This window comes from Podarcis raffonei, chromosome 12 (genome assembly GCF_027172205.1).
Source record: "Podarcis raffonei isolate rPodRaf1 chromosome 12, rPodRaf1.pri, whole genome shotgun sequence".
Classification (NCBI taxonomy): Eukaryota; Metazoa; Chordata; class Lepidosauria; order Squamata; family Lacertidae; genus Podarcis; species Podarcis raffonei.
The window spans coordinates 7,385,984-7,402,162 of record NC_070613.1 but is presented as its reverse complement, the minus strand read 5'-3'; the positions used below and the strand labels follow the sequence as shown (position 1 = coordinate 7,402,162).

The 16,179-nt window shown below is 45.0% G+C and overlaps 1 protein-coding gene across 1 annotated transcript in view; it reads right to left on the bottom strand.

Moving 5' to 3' along the window:
• Window positions 1-711: 711 nt before the first annotated feature.
• LOC128398304 (vasoactive intestinal polypeptide receptor 1-like) overlaps window positions 712-16,179 on the bottom strand; it is a 38,963-nt gene continuing 23,495 nt past the window's right edge. Inside the window, exons 8-13 of the mRNA XM_053359225.1 lie at window positions 14,711-14,771; window positions 8,903-8,975; window positions 7,550-7,641; window positions 5,340-5,469; window positions 3,888-3,929; window positions 712-1,563 (exon numbers count right to left, since the gene is read on the bottom strand). Coding sequence (XP_053215200.1) covers window positions 1,381-1,563; window positions 3,888-3,929; window positions 5,340-5,469; window positions 7,550-7,641; window positions 8,903-8,975; window positions 14,711-14,771 — 581 coding nt within the window. The 3' untranslated portion in view covers window positions 712-1,380. The remainder of the gene's footprint in view (window positions 1,564-3,887; window positions 3,930-5,339; window positions 5,470-7,549; window positions 7,642-8,902; window positions 8,976-14,710; window positions 14,772-16,179) is intronic.

Genomic DNA, 16,179 nt, shown 5'->3' with positions numbered 1-16,179 from the left:
CCCCCTGCCCCCACTGTGAGATATATTTTGGAGTTTGAGAATATATGTTATTAAAAGCAAGATGTAATAATAACAATAAAAGATTTGTTGTGACTTGTTTCTGGGTTGTTGTTGTTTTTTCCCCAAAAAAATTATTGGTTTTTCCAAAAAAAAAAATTCAAACAAACAAACAAATGAACAAACAAACATAAATCTCCACTATATTTAAACCAAAGTTAGTAACATTGTTAAGTGACTTCCTCATATCCCCCCAGTTGTATTTCAATGTATAGCATTTTAACGGTTTTCCAAAACCAATATTTTTATAAAGTTACCGTAACTTATTCACTTAACATTTCCTTTCTTTTCAATTCAGCATTACAACATATTAATTCATCACATTACATATTAAAATCCTCAGCCTATCTGGTATTTACAAGCTTTTCCAATTAAATTAACTAAACATATTTAACTAAATAGTCTTTAAATTTCATTCATTCTTCCTGTTAGTCCTCCTCCTTCTGGTCCATGATTCTTCCAGTCAGGTCGGCTAGCTCCGGAAAATCCATCATTTTCATCTGCCATGCTTCTGGGTTTTTTATTTAAAGCAACACACACACACAAACACATGGCCAGACTGCATTTCTGATATCAGCATATTTATTTGATACTAGGGGTTGTGCCCCCGCTTGTTCTGCTTGCCATTTCCCCTACTTTCCTCTTCCCCTAGAGCTTCCCCTTCCCATCCTGTGGAAACAATGAAGCTTGCTTTTCACCTCCCTAACAGGATTTCTGGAGCCACTTCTCTTTTCTACTCTGTAGCCCCACTTCACCCCTGTCTTCACCTCCAACCTCAAATCCAGCCTCATCCTTTTGTGGAAGCTTCCTTGCACACAGACCACCCCTTTGGGAATCTCCTACCCCTTCCTCCTCTTACACATTGCTGCTAAGCACCCTTTTCACCTTCTGGAGAATTATGAAAACATCTTCTCTTATTCTGCAGGTACTTGTAGGCCCCTGTTTTCATCTTCACCCACAACCCCCTAATCCCTCCACATTCCCATGAATTAGTCATGGAGTTCCCTGTCACTTTCCTAACTGCAAAACATCCATTTTTATTTTTATTTCAGTGGCTTTGTTGTACTCGGACAACAGAGAGCCCTTCAATATACTTTAATTGCACATACCCTCCTGCAAACGATGGGTGGTCTGAGGTACCCACATCATTACAGCCAACCAACCTGACCCTGACTTAGCAATTTCTGTCTGAAAGCTTGTAGGTCCCATAGGGCACTTGTAGGGTGAAAGTCTTCTGATACAGCTGCCACTTCTGCTGGAACAAGAGGGCTGGATATCTCCCCCCACCCAAAACCCTGGAAGTCATGAAAGCGAGGAACATCTTCAGACAGAGGACAGGCCATTCTGACAGGCGCCCCTCTTGGGACTGATTCTGTCCAGCATAGATAACTGTGTGACGTAATTAACAGGGCTGTTATCTCTGGAGAGGCTCCGATGCACCCAGGCAAAGCTGAGGTAATGTCGGTAGTGCCACTTCCGGAGGCATTTCTTGAACTCTGCCTGGACCTAAGATGGAGGAAGCAACAGCAGGAAAGGAAATTGAGGCTTATAGCTGGGACAGAGTCAAAACACAGCCCCTAACGTCAGACCCTCGAAGTGTCCCTATTTTCAAGGGACATCCCTGATTTAGAGATGCCATCTTGGTTTCTGATTTGATCCTGGAATGTCCCACTTTTCCTAAAGATGTCCCTATTTAAGTTGCATTTTAAACTGTACTCTAACTTATATTGTAATCAACTGTTTTTTGGGTTTTTTGTTTTGTTTTGTTTTACTATATTTATATTCGGTGTTAGCCACCCTGAGCCCGATCTTGGCCGGGGAGGGTGGGGTATAACTATTACTATTATTATTATTATTATTATTATTATTATTATTATTATTTTCATCGGAGAAATGTTGGAGAGTATGGAGCTATCCGACTTGCACTTTGACGTGCTTTCAAACTGCTAGGTTGGCAGGAGCAGGGACCGAGCAACGGGAGCTCACCCCGTCGCGGGGATTCGAACCGCCGTCCTTCTGATCGGCAAGCCCTAGGCTCTGTGGTTTAGACCACAGTGCCACCCACGTCCCTCATTACCCCTTAACTTCCGATTCACCTCATTGTGCTTTTTATACCTTACTAGTCTATATGCACTTCATTTTTATTATTCTTTTCAGTTAATTATCAGGAAAAAGTTTTAACCTTATAATTTCCTTAAACTTCAAGACTCAATCCAAATCTGCCAAGAGATTTGTGCTATTACAGTACGTTTTAAGATATTCTTTGAACATTGTCCAATCTTTACTAAATTTCTGGTTAGAATCTCCTCTTATTCTCCCAGTCATCCTTGCAAGTTCTGAATATTCTATCATCTTTGCTTGCCAATCGGTTTTTGTGGGGATTACATCACCTTTCCAGTTTTTTTGCTATTAAAACCCTCGCCGTTGTGGTTGCATACATAAAGAGGGTTCTGTTCTATCTTATTTATTTGTTTACTTATTCCATGTGTTGGCCACTTTCTGACCAAAGTAACTTAAAGTGACTTACAATACACAAACAAACAAACACATGCATTAAAATCAGCATTACAGAGAATAAATAAAAAACTAAACCCTATTTTTAGTTCTAAGAACCTGAGTTAAAGCATCCAAACCACTCCAGGAGGCAGTTAAGAGCCAAAGGCCTGGGGGTGGGGTGAGAGAAACATGCAGGTGCCTGGCACATAAAGCTAGGTAATGACAGTGACTGGTAAGCCTCTCCAGGAAGAGCATGTGTGTGATGGCCTGGGATTCAGACTCAGAGGCTGAACCTGAGGAATCCCAGCCTGCACAGGAGTCCCCGCCTCCAGAACCAGCTGAGCCGGGGCTGGGGCATGAGCCTGAAGGGTCCTCACCTGTGCTGGATCCTCAGGTGCAGGCACCAGCTGAGTCTGCTCTGGCTCCTGAGGTGATGGAGGACCCATTGCCTGCAGGTGCTCCACTCTCAGCCCCATCAGGGGAAGCTGAGGTTGCCTCTGGGTCCGGTAACCCTCCAGCCTCTTCTGAGCTGCAGAGGCTCGGGGCAGAGAGGCGGAGGGAACTAAGTTCCCGCAGGAGGAGTGCTCGTCTCCAGGCCAGGAGAGGCAAGTCACCAGAGGATCGGGGCCATCCTATGCCTCGGGGCAGATAAAAGCCAGCCAGCCCCAGTCCCAGGTTGCGGAAGCAACGTTGTTGGTAGCCTGTTCCTGCCTGAGTTCCTGACCTCACCCGACTCCCTGCCTTGGACCCAGCTTCAGCTTTGACGGACAGCCTCCATACCGCACCCTCGACCTTGGACTGGACTTGGACCTTGCCACACGGTTAACCCTCGGGACCAGCACAATGTGCCAAGCGAGGAGTCACCACTGAAGAGGCCCTGATCTTGTGTTGCCACCTTCCGGACCTTCTGAACAGGGGGCACATGGAGAAGGGTCTCAGGTGATGATTGCCAGGTCTGGTACATTCACTGGGGGGGAGATGGTCCTCCAGGTACTGGGCAGTGGCGGAGCTAGCTGCTCAGGTACCCGGAGTGGTGCACATGCCATGCACCCAGGGGTGGGAACGATCTAGCCAAGGGGCGGGGCAATCGGCGCAGTGGCATGATCCTCCCGGCCGGGGTCCAATTGCAGCACGGTTGCACGATCCTCCTGGTGGGTGTCTGATCGTGGCACAGTGTCACCATCTGCCCGGCAGGATTTGTCGCCCCCCTCTGGGATGACACCTGGGGCTGACCGCCCCCACCACACACCCCTTCCTACGCCCCTGGTACTGGGGTCCTGAGCTGCATACGGCTTTATAGGTAAAAAAACCAGCACTTTCTCATTTCCACTTACCTCTCCGTTTAAGAAACAGTACAGGAGAGCGACAACAAAGCCCTTTGAAAGAGAAGGAGAGAGAAGAGAATTGTGGGATAAGCACACACCTACCAAACAAATGTGGCTTGATACGAAAATGGGCAAGGCACCTGTGCACAAGGACTGTTGTTTTCTTGCCCCTGCTTGTCACCTTTCTAGAGACATCTGGTTGGTCTATGTCAGAAAAGAGGATGCTGGACTAAGTGAACTTTGGTCTGATCCAGCCGGGCTCTTCTTGGCTACGCACAAACACATACTGAAAGAGGGAAATGCTCCCATTTTGAGGCAGAAAGTGGAAAGCATCAGGAAATGTTTATTTCTCCAGGAGCTTGCTTTTTGATAGCTTCCAACAGGAGCAAGCCTCTCCGGCTTCCAGTTCTCAGGAGCGTAGGAATTTGTCATACTGAGCCAGATCATTGGTCCATCCAATTGTAGGTCCAGCTGTCTGGCATAGTCTTCCTGGGATTGCAGGCAGGGGACATTCCCAGCCCTGTCTAGAGATATTTGTGTCAGGAGCTCATCCTACACTCGAGTAGCACCCTGGTAGAGACACATGCCCAACTGGCATGCTCTCCCTCCTGGTTTGGGAGCTTCTAAAGCTTTCTTCAGCCCGAACATCACAGCAACCGATGCCAACAGACATCGGCATACTTAGGGATCCGCAGAGTCTTCGCAGCTTGCGTGACAGACCTCAGCAACTCAGCATTTTGGCTAATCTACTTTATTTACATATAAACACACACGGAGCACTGCAACAGGGCTCCCTCTCTCTCTAGCATCAGACAGCAAAGAGGAAAAGAACAAAGGAGAATAGTCCCACTTCATGGAACACAGTAACACAAACATCCTGTCTCCGTCACTTCCCACTCTGTGAAGTCAAAACATACACCGTCATGTGATAGACAAAAATCCCATGACTGCAATCACGGAGCAGGAATTCTAACAATTTGGAGCTTTAACTTTCTGCATGGACGGCAGATGCTCTACCATTGCGCTGCAGACTTCCTGTATACCAGACATCCCTGAGGGAATCTTATCAACAACCCTGGTCATTCCTCCCCAGAGAAAGCTCAACAACTATAGGCAATCCTCCCCTTCCATATATCCACCCCACGCACGCTCCTCCTCCCTCCAATGACAATGGGTAGATCACCACCAGTTTTTTTATACTGGGCGTAGATCATAGTCTCTTGGGAGTGGGATGTGCCTACTGTATACTATAGGAACACTGGGAGCCGTCTTATACCATCAGATAATTGGATCATCTTGCTCAGTATTGTCCACGCTGATGGGCAGTATCTCTCCAGGGGTTCAGGGACAGAAGCTTACTCCAGCCCTGCCAGGAGATGCTATTGGGTTTTGAACTTGGGACCTTCTGCAGGCAACGGCGGATGCTCTACCATTGGGCTACAGCCCTTCCCCAACTCTTACCTGAAAGGAACCCAAGCCTAGCTCAATGTACAGCCTGGCGACCATCCCAATGCTCTCTGGAAAGAAGGCAAAGATGATGTAGTGAGCCCCAAAGAGAGGGATGAGCAGCAACGTCGATTTTGCTAGTCTCCTGAAAGAGAGAATGTGGATGGGATATAAGTTCAGAAAAGGCCACGCAGGTGTTTCCTGTGAAATGGCTGGGGGGGGGGCAGCCAGAGATGACTCAGGTGGCAGTTTGCTGACAGGGTTCTGCAGGGGAATACAAGGTTTCTCAGGCAGGGAAGGTGCTTCCAATGTGGAAAAGACTTCCACAGAACACTGGGGAGGTAGTGGTGGATTAAAAAATGATGGCAGGAGTTCTCATTCATGGGGAAGGTATGCGTAGCTTGTGGATCAGGGTGTCACCCTCCACTGAGGTAGCAGAACAGAAAATACACCAGAAGAGTCTTCTGGTGCACTGCTCCTGAATGTGGTTTCCGCACAACCCCTGTGTGTCAGGAATGAGCCAGCTCCAAGCGAAGGTTTGCAGCCAACTGCAGAGAGCAGCCAGGAACAGGGAGGCTTTGATGTTAGTCAGGCAGGGGAAAGCCGGCAGCTGCAGACTCCGACTCTTCCTGACCTTGACGGGCCAGCTGATAAGGCAGTAGCGAAGAGCAGGCTAGAACGCAGCCAAAGCTCAAATAGGTGCGAATAGACACACAGAGAGTCTCTCTGAAAAGGAAGAGGAGGGAGATGATCCAATAAATCTGAGGAGTCGGCGAATGGGAGGGCTGTTAGGAAGCAAAACAAGAGATGTAAGGTGTGAAAGTTCAATATATTCTGTAGAGACCGGAAGCAGTCTTCAGAAGGGCCATTTGAGTGATGATGCTGGTAGCTGCGTTACAGCTGTCCAGAGCTATATGTTTGTTTTCACAATAAATCCTCCTTTTTAATTACCTACGCTTACTGGGTTACCAACCTGGGAACCTGGACTCCTGACACTGTGTCAGGCTTCAGGGAATTGGCTTTCTCCCCCATGGCAGTAGATAAGCAGAACAAAGTAAAAGGAGTTTTCTTATAAACTTTAATAATCACAGCAAGAGAACAAAGAACACATCTCCTAAAATGGTGGTGCTCCCAATTAAGGATCCCATCCTCTTCTGTCCCTATTAAACTTTGTCACTCCTACGTCTTGTAATCTGAGTTTGTACCCTCTGTGCTTTCTGTTCTGCCACTTTCTGAACTCTCTGAGACTTTGGAGAAGGGGGGTGAATGCTGTCCAGAGACTGTGAATCTTTAACCCTCTCTTTTCCTGTGTTTCTTCTCCTAGCTCAGGGGTCAGCAACATGCGGCCCACAAAGTCCATTTTACCGGCCCACGAGCCGCCCGCAAACCGAGCCACCCGCTCGGCAAGTCCCCCGCGCACTGCGCTAAACCAGCGCAGCGTGGCAGGGGACTCGCCGAGTGGCACCAGAAATGGCGGCTGCGCATGACCAGACGCTGAAAATCGCTTCTGCGCAGGCGCAACTTTTGGCATGCACAGAAGTGATTTCCGGCACCACGGACATGTGCAGATGCAATTTCCGGCATCGCGCTGTGCCAGTCTGGCCCACGGACAATTTCCGTGGGAGTGATCCAGCCCATGGCCAGTAAATCTTGCCAACCCCTGTCCTAGCTGTTCCCCATTCAATATTTCCCAACTTCTGCCTTCTGAACTATGTCCCTCTGCAAACCACTATACCCAATCTATTGTGTCCTCCTGCTCCTGGGAAGATTCAGGATCTGAATCAGGAGCAAGGGGAGACTCCCACCATTCCTACTCAGCACGGTCTCTGACACTTACGCATTTTAACTCAGCAGCAAGCCCTGTTGGTATTCAAGTTTCAGGTCTGGTGGTGGTAGAGAGCTGCTCTTGGTGTCCCACCCATGCACAGAGTGGTACAGGGACAACTTAACCTTCCTCCTGCTTCGTGAATCTGCCCAACTACCATATAAGCCACAACTTTGGCAGAAATCTGCTTACAGTGTACAGCAGGGACAGAGAAGCTGTGGCCTTCCAGATGCTGTTAGATTGCAATGTCCACCATCCCTGATCTTTGGCCATGTGTTGGCTAATGGGAGCTGAAGCTCATCAGCATCTGGAGGTCCACAGATTGCTCAACCCTGGTGTATGCTGGACAATCGGGGTCTAACCTCTCCGGCTCGTGAGGATGAAAGGTTTGGCCACTTACACAAAATGCCTTGTATGCCTTCCTTCAGTCTTTGAAGATTTCAATTTCTGCACCAAAATCCGGATGACGTTGAGAAAGATAGCAAAGTTCATCTAGAGTGACAAGAGGGAATCTCAGCATCCACCAAAGCTTAGTGAGTACATTTCCAGGTCACATTACTTTATCCAAATGAGAGAAACAAGTGTAAGATACAGCCCTTCCTCTCTATTAAATCTAATACAAGAGGGTAGATTTGGAGAAGATTTCTGATGGCAAGAAGACAACCAAGTACCTAGAGGGATGGTAGTCAGCTTTCTTCCACTCAAGGTCTTCAGACAGAAGCTGGATAGCTAGTAATTGGGGTTGGTTTTTCTCTAGATCTCCTTTACCGAACAGTTCATGTGGGATAGATGACCGACAGGTAAAGGTAAAGGGACCCCTGATCATTAGGTCCAGTCGTGACCAACTGACTCTGGGGTTGCAGAGCTTATCTTACTTTATTGGCCGAGGTAGCTGGCGTACAGCTTCTGGGTCATGTGGCCAGCATGACTAAGCCGCTTCTGGCGAACCAGAGCAGCGCACGGAAACGCCGTTTACCTTCCCGCCGGAGCGGTACCTATTTATCTACTTGCACTCTGACGTGCTTTCGAACTGCTAGGTTGGCAGGAGCTGGGACCGAGCAACGAGAGCTCACCCCGTTGTGGGGATTTGAACCGCCAACCTTCTGATCAACAAGTCCTAGGCTCTGTGGTTTAACCCACAGCACTACCCGCGTCCCTTTAGATCAGTGTTCCCCAACCTTGGGCCTCCAGCTGTTTTTGGACTACAACTCCCATAATCCCTAGCTAGCAAGACCAGTGGTCAGGGGTGATGGGAACTGTAGTCCAAAAACAGCTGGAGGCCCAAGGTTGGGGAACACTGCTTTAGATGACCGACAAGTCCCCTGCAAACTCGCAAGGCCTTGATTTAGTAACACAGATGGTTCTGTTGCAAGGGGTTGTCAAGGACATTCTGCATGAATGTGGAATCTAGGTTTTCTGTGGTTCAGAGCTGTGTACCCAAACATCTGGCTAAGCAGCCATAATCTGTACATTCAGCCAAAAAAGAAACACCTCCATCCACGGTAATCAGGGAGCTGTGTACTTCCTCAGCCAAATCAAACAGACAAAAATTGGGGTAATTCCTCACCCTGACTGAGCAATATCCCACTTCACAGAGAAGGAGGCGGGCCTGATCCAGCGGGCTCTTCTTAGGTTCTTAACATCTCAAAGGGCGCAAGGGCGGCACACAGCCCAGTGACCCCCCCAATGACTGACGCCAATTGCTGGGCTTTCTGTTTTTCAAAGCATTCATTTGATCAAAAGGAAAACTCACTATGACGGTTAAAAGGATGGGTCCTTTGATGATCCAGAGGACTGCAAAGCTCTCCTCATCATCATCCCAGCATCTAAAATAGCCAACAAAAAAGAAACAAATTGTGTCTATTACCTTGAAAGAAGAGACTTCCTCCACCTCCTCGGCCATTTGATGACTGTCGTGCTTTGTACAGTGGTACTTTGGTACTCAAACGCCTTGGTGTTCCGGTTTGTGAACTTTTTCCGGAAGCCAAACATGCTCCGTTTTGAGTGCCACGCTTCCGTTTCAAGTGTTACGCTGAGGCCTGTCTGTTTTTGCTATTTATTTTGCGTTTTTGTTTTTGCGGCTCTTTTTGTTTCGTTTTTGTGACTGTGCGGAACCCAGTTCAGCTACCGATTGATTGATTGATTGTGTGATTGCAGTACATTGTTGATTGCTTTCATTTTATGGATCAGTGGTCTCGTTGGATAGTAAAATTCATGTTCAATTGCTGTTTTAGGGGTTGTTTCTAAAAGTCGGAAACGGATTAATCCCTTTTGCATTACTTTCTATGGGAAAGCACGCCTTGGTTTTGGAACGCTTTGGTTTTGGAACGGACTTCCGGAACGGATTAAGTTTGAGAACCAAGGTACCACTGTATACCATATATATATATATATATATATATATATATATATATATATATATATAATATTTTTATTAGTTTTCAAATACAAAAACAAATTTATACATTCCATACATCTTAATTACATCTTACTTCTCTTTTTTGACTTCCCTCAATTTGTCTGCCATTCCTTCCTATTGTTACTTTTTACACATTTCTACCCTTTTAACCCTTTCCCCTCACAGAGCTTCCTTAAAGCTTACAAACGTAATTTTATTGTCACTCAGTTTTTGCATATATTGGATAAACTTTTCCCAATCTTCTGTAAATCTTTGATCTCGTCGATTCCGGATCCTTCCTGTCATTCTGTTTTTTTCCCCATAGATATTTATTGAAATTTTCAAAATATTACAAAATGCAAAAAAGAAAAGAAGAAAAATACAAATTAAAAATAGTTAAAAACAATTCCATCTTCCTTTACTTAACTTTCATTTGCTTATTTCCCGGACTTCCTCACCCCTCCCTTTCCTGTAATCCAATTCAGTTTGTTGATTCAGCAAATCCTTCCCCACTTTATTTATTCTAATCTTTCATTACATTACCTTACTCTATTTTCCCCATTATCTTATAAAAAAAACCTTATAATTCAAAACCTAAATCTTATTTTTAATAACTTCTCATAACCATTATATTCTTTCCTACTCCTTTAAACTTTTATACTAAAGCCAAGCAATTTCGTTTCAAACATCCTTCTAACATTCATCAGTTATGTAAGACAGTCCTAGTAACAAAATGAAAAAGAAAAAATCTTCATCCAGCGTCCCTTCCTCCTGGTCCCGGGTTTGTCAGTCCATTTATCCCATTAAACTAGCACATTAACCTGGTAATCTTATATCCGAGGCTCTTAAGTCTCTTCCATGTCCCTTCCACGATTTTTCTTCATATTTTCTTTTCACTCGTGTGATCTCCAATTTAATAATGCTTTTGCCCCTTTTCAACCAATCAGTCCCTTTTCCACAGTCCAGACTGAGCTCCATGTAGTATTTAAAAGCATATTTCAAAATCCCTCCAAACTTTAGAGCCCCCATATCTCCAAGCCTCTCACAGCCCATTGCCAGACTCGGAAAGTCCATATATCCCTGCTCAGGGGGGTCAATCCAACTCCCCATTTCCAATCCAGTCCAAACTTTATCTTTCCGAGTCTGATTTTCCCGAAGATCAGTTGCCAGATCCAAAGACTCACGTTCCTGCAGGGCCGCAACCTCCATCTCTGGCTCCATTTCTGACTCCCAAAGTTCAGCAGAATCCTCTTCTTTCATCTGTTCTGTCAAGGCACACTCCTGGTTTGATTCCTGGGTAGGCTCCATACCTTTTCCTACTGCCTGTCTAAAATTTCCCACTGTCTGCTTAAGATTTCCAACCAAGTCAGTCATCAAATTCATTCCCTCATGTAATTCTTCCAATAGAGCATTTGTTTTGTAAAAAACGCACAACAACATTTCTGAATGCATTGTCCTTCAAGGTCACCAGTCAATTCCCACGGGTTATACTGTAGCGGCTGGAAATTCCCTAGAATTGGTTACAGTTTCACCGTCTCCCTCTAGGGGGAAAACTTCTGTTGCAAATCCAACCCCAAAGTTTCTCCCCCCCTTTTTTCTTTTAGATTCTTTGTCAATCGTTGTTATTTTGAAATGCGAAAGGAAACAGTGGAATCACAATGTTTCTCTTCTTTTAACTATCTGTCAAACGACTTCTGTCTCTGGTCAATGAGCTTCAAACGTCAGTCCTGACACCCCGCTCCCGGGTCAGGACGGTGGAAAATTACTTTGCTTTAAACTTACTTCTGCAGGTTAAAACAGTCCAAAGAAAGCTCCCCCTTCTCCTCCTGCTGCCGAAGGGGGGGGGGTCAACTATTTTAGATGATGAAATCCACTCCTTTAATGGTGATTTTCAAAGCTCTAGTTTACTTTGTCTTTGCTTTGTTCAGTCTACAAGGAAACGGAAGGCTGACTTCCTGTTTAGACCTTCCCGTTTCAGTACCAAATTATAATAAATTTTTAAGTCTGATTCCTTTCTTTTCCCAATTCCTTATTTATAGTCCAAATTTTCAAGGTTTAGGTACTCACGGTGGTTATTTTTAGAATCCAAATTGTCCCAAAAAGAAGGCAGCGCTCTCCAGCAACGGCTATGCGGCTTCGCTCCACGGAAAGAGCAGTTGACTCTCAGCACTGCGCCACTTCCCCCTCTTCGCTTCGGAGCCCGATAGTGGGTTCCTTTGCAGGTTGGGGGGCGCTAAGGGTGCCTGCCGAGTCCCATGGTCACAGGCTTCATCCGCCTGTGATTTTTTAAGGGGTCCCCGCTTCGCCGTAGTGGAAAGGACCCGTTTTGCGCGGAGCTTGTCCCTCCAGTTCAGAGGGAGTCCGCCATTGCCGATGGCGCCACCCCGGAAGTCCCTTCCTGTCATTCTGTCCAGTTCTGCATAATCCATCATTTTAGTTCTCCATTCTTCTATCGTAGGTAATTCCTCCTGTTTCCATTTCTGGGCCATCAATATTCTTGCTGCTGTCACTGCATATAAAAATAACTTCTTTTCTTTCTTATTTATCTCGTTACCTGTAATGCCTAGTAAAAATGCTTCTGGTTTCTTAACAAATGTATATTTCAACATTTTCTTCAATTCATTATAAATCATTTCCCAAAAGCATTTTACCTTCTTACATTCCCACCACATATGAAAAAGGTACCTTCTTTTTCTTTACATTTCCAACATTTGTTACTTATCTTATACATTTTTGCTAACTTCAAAGGTGGTACATACCATCGGTCCATCATTTTCATAACATTTTCTTTTATAACTGTGCATGCAGTGAATCTTAAACCAGCTTTCCAAAGTCTTTCCCAATCCTCCATTTGAATATTATGCCCTATATCTTTGGCCCAGTCGATCATAACTGATTTACCTCCTCATCCTTCGTACACCATTCCAGTAATATCTTATACATTTTTGCTAAATTCTTATAATCATTATTCAATATTTCTGTCTGAAATTTTGATTCTTTGTCAGCAAAACCCCTCTGATTTAAATATTTTCTAAACATCTCATTAATTTGAAAATAATGCAGCCAGTCATTCACATAGTCCTTAACTTCTTCAAATGATCTCATTTTCCATAAGGTACCACTGTACCTCTTAATATTTCTGCTTCCTTTAACACAAGAATCAGTACCAGAGAGAGGTAAGAGGTTTAGATCACCAACTGTGTGGGTTGTAAAACTGCAGTCAAGTACAACATTCCTACAGTGGACATATTAGGGGATGATTTGTACTACTCAGGAGAAGACTTCCTGTTTCCTCCTGAGCTGGGACAGACTTCCATTACATGTGACTTGAAAAGGGTGAGGTCTGTTGTACTAGCATGGAGGAGCACATGGCCTCCATGTTCTGATCAGTGTGTCTTCTCCATTTTGTATGTTGCTGTGTGTTTGGAAAAGTTACTGCTTAGTCACAGTCACTTGGGACTAACTTCTTTATGGAATAGTTCTAGTTGTTATGTAACCTAAGCCTGCCTTCAGGGATATGTCTGTGACGCTGAATGAATCTGTGAGTAAACTACTTTTATACAGTGGTACCTCTAGATGTGAACAGGATCCGTTCCGGAGCCCTGTTCGCATCCAGAAGTGAACACAACCCACACCCGCACATCTGCATGTGCGTGGGTCGTGATTCGCTGCTTCTGCGCATGTGCGTGATGTCATTGTGAACGTCTGCGCATGCGCAAGTGGCGAAACCCGGAAGTAACACGCTCCGTTACTTCCGGGTTGCCACAGCACGCAACCCGAAAATACTTATCCCGAAGGAAGCTACTTCAACCCGAGGTATGACTGTATTAACGTTAATCAGATTCTTGTGTTTATTCTTTTTAAGAGGGATTAGAAGGGATTTTACCAGGAAAGAATCTTTAATAGTAAGACTCAGATGAGTCAGCAACAAGCTGATTGCTGCGTAATTCAAAAAGAGGGATGCTAGAATATGGAACTTGCTAGAGCAAGTTACGAAGGATATCATTAAATAATATATCGTCTCCTGCCTCCCTAATCATCCCCACAAACTGATCCATCTAGCTCTCAAGAGTTTCAGAAAGGGGACCTCCCCACCCCTATGTCAAAATGTTGGAGATCAAACCAGTGTCCTTCTCACAAAGGAGGTCCTCAGTGCTGAACTATGTCCATTCCCCATTCTCAATTCACAGTTGTCATAGTGCGCTAAATTAAGGTAAAGGTAATGGTACCCCTGCCTGTACGGGCCAGTCGTGTCCGACTCTGGGGTTGCGCGCCCATCTCGCTTAAGAGGCCGGGGGCCAGCGCTGTCCAAGGACACTTCCGGGTCGCATGGCCAGCGTGACGAAGCTGCTCTGACGAACCTGCACCAGCGCAGCACACGGAAACGCCGTTTACCTTCCCGCTATAAAGCGGTACCTATTTATCTACTTACACTTAAGGGTGCTTTCGAACTGCTAGGTGGGCAGGAGCTGGGACCGAACGACGGGAGCTCACTCCGCCGTGGGGATTCAAACTGCCGACCTGATGATCGGCAAGTCCTAGATGCTGAGGTTTTACCCACAGCGCCACCCACGTCCCCTGCGCTAAATTAGGGGTGGATAAATTTGTCCATTTCACTTTGTCTTCATTTCTCTTAAATAATTCTTGAATTTACTTCCCTGCATTTGTTCGGCAATTGTTACATTTAAAAAAATTCTCATGAAAATTTGTCAGACTCATAGTGCAAATTTCTCCTTAGTATCACATTTTGGCATGCGGTTTTGGCTAATGTAACAATTCCTGCAGGCAATGTTTCATAATATAATGCATTTTGTGTTCTTTTTATAATATATGTATTTTAATGCACATATTAAATGCAACTTCCCTAATATGTCCATTTTTGTATACATGGTTTGTGTACAGAACTGCATCGCAAAATTCAGAGAAGTGCAGATTTTGAAGAATAGTTCCGTCTTGGCTGGATGAATTTCTCTTTAAATTGCAAGCAAACCTGAATATAACCCCCCCCCCTTTATCACTTCCATTAATTTCACCTCCGGAGACCTTGGTCCCCCCCCCATTTTAAAATTTCAGCATTTAAATTTCTGAGACTGAATGAAAACTTGGAACTTCCCCCTGTAATCATTTTGTGAAAATCTAACAGTAAGAAAATAAATAAATCACCCAGTATTCTGTCTGTAAATCCTGCTCAAGATCCAGACCAATGTTATGATCACTGGTGCTCCTGAAACAAGGGGGGGAAAGTGGATTAAATAACAGTCATAGGTTAAAATAAAATAGAATAGAATAAAATCAAGATATAAAACCACAAAATACATAATAAAAATAAAAACAACAAGCCAATAGCCCGTCCCCCCAAAAAAACACATTTTAAAGGGCATAAGATGTAGCTCAAGTCAGGCAAAGGCCTGGCTGGAAAGGAACGTTTTTGCCTGGCACCTAAAGGTGTCTAATGAAGGTGCAAGGCAAATTCCCCTGGGGAGAGCATTCCACAGAGGGGGAGTCACTGCAGAGAAGGCCCCGTTCTCGTGTTGCCACCCTCTGGATCTCTTGTGGAGGAGGCACATGAAGACGGACCTCAGAGGATGAACTCAGGGTCCATGTAGGTTTATATGGAAAGAGGTGGTCCTTGAGGTATTGCGGTCCTGAGCCATTTAAATTGCAAGCAAACCTGAATATAACAAACCCTCCCCCTGCACTCCAACTTGAATTCCTTGGAGTAAAAGGTGGACTATACTATACAGTGGTACCTCGGGTTAAGTACTTAATTCATTCCGGAGGTCCGTTCTTAACCTGAAACTATTCTTAACCTGAAGCAGCACTTTAGCTAATGGGGCCTCCTGCTGCTGCTGCACCGCCGGAGCACGATTTCTCATCCTGAAGGAAAGTTCTTAACCCAAGGTACTATTTCTGGGTTAGCAGAGTCTGTAACCTGAAGCATATGTAACCTGAGGTACCACTGTAAATGCAATTACAGTGGTACCTCTGGTTACGTACTTAATTCGTTCCGGAGGTCCATTCTTAACCTGAAACTGTTCTTAACCTGAAGCACCACTTTAGCTAATGGGGCCTCCCACTGCTGCTGCACCGCCGCTGCATGATTTCTGTTCTCATCCTGAAGCAAAGTTCTTAACCTAAGGTAATATTTCTGGGCTAGAGGAGTCTGTAACCTGAAGCGTATGCGACCCGAGGTACCACTGTAATCAATCCATCATACCCTTGCCATTTATTTCACACAAAAATGAAAAGAGGATCTATTTGATTTCATTTTCTTTTGTCAAGAAATGAATGCACACACCTTAATCACAGGGCCGGATCAACAAATCCACTAAAACTCATCCAATGAATCAGTTATGCTTTGCTTAAGAAAGCCCTAATACACGCCTGGTAAATGAAATCACAGTCAGGAGTCAAAATATGAGCAGCAGAAGGGAAAGGATTATGATTGTAAAAGAGGAAATATGTATTAGATTAAAGTATGTTGCATGTCGAGGTCCCCAGGGCCACCCCAATAACTCACACATGACACAGAATTTTTGTTTAAGATTTTTGGCATAATTTTGGCCACAACTTTATTAAAATACAAATTTGTGAGTGGTTGCTTAGGCATTGGTTGCGACTATCTGCCCCCA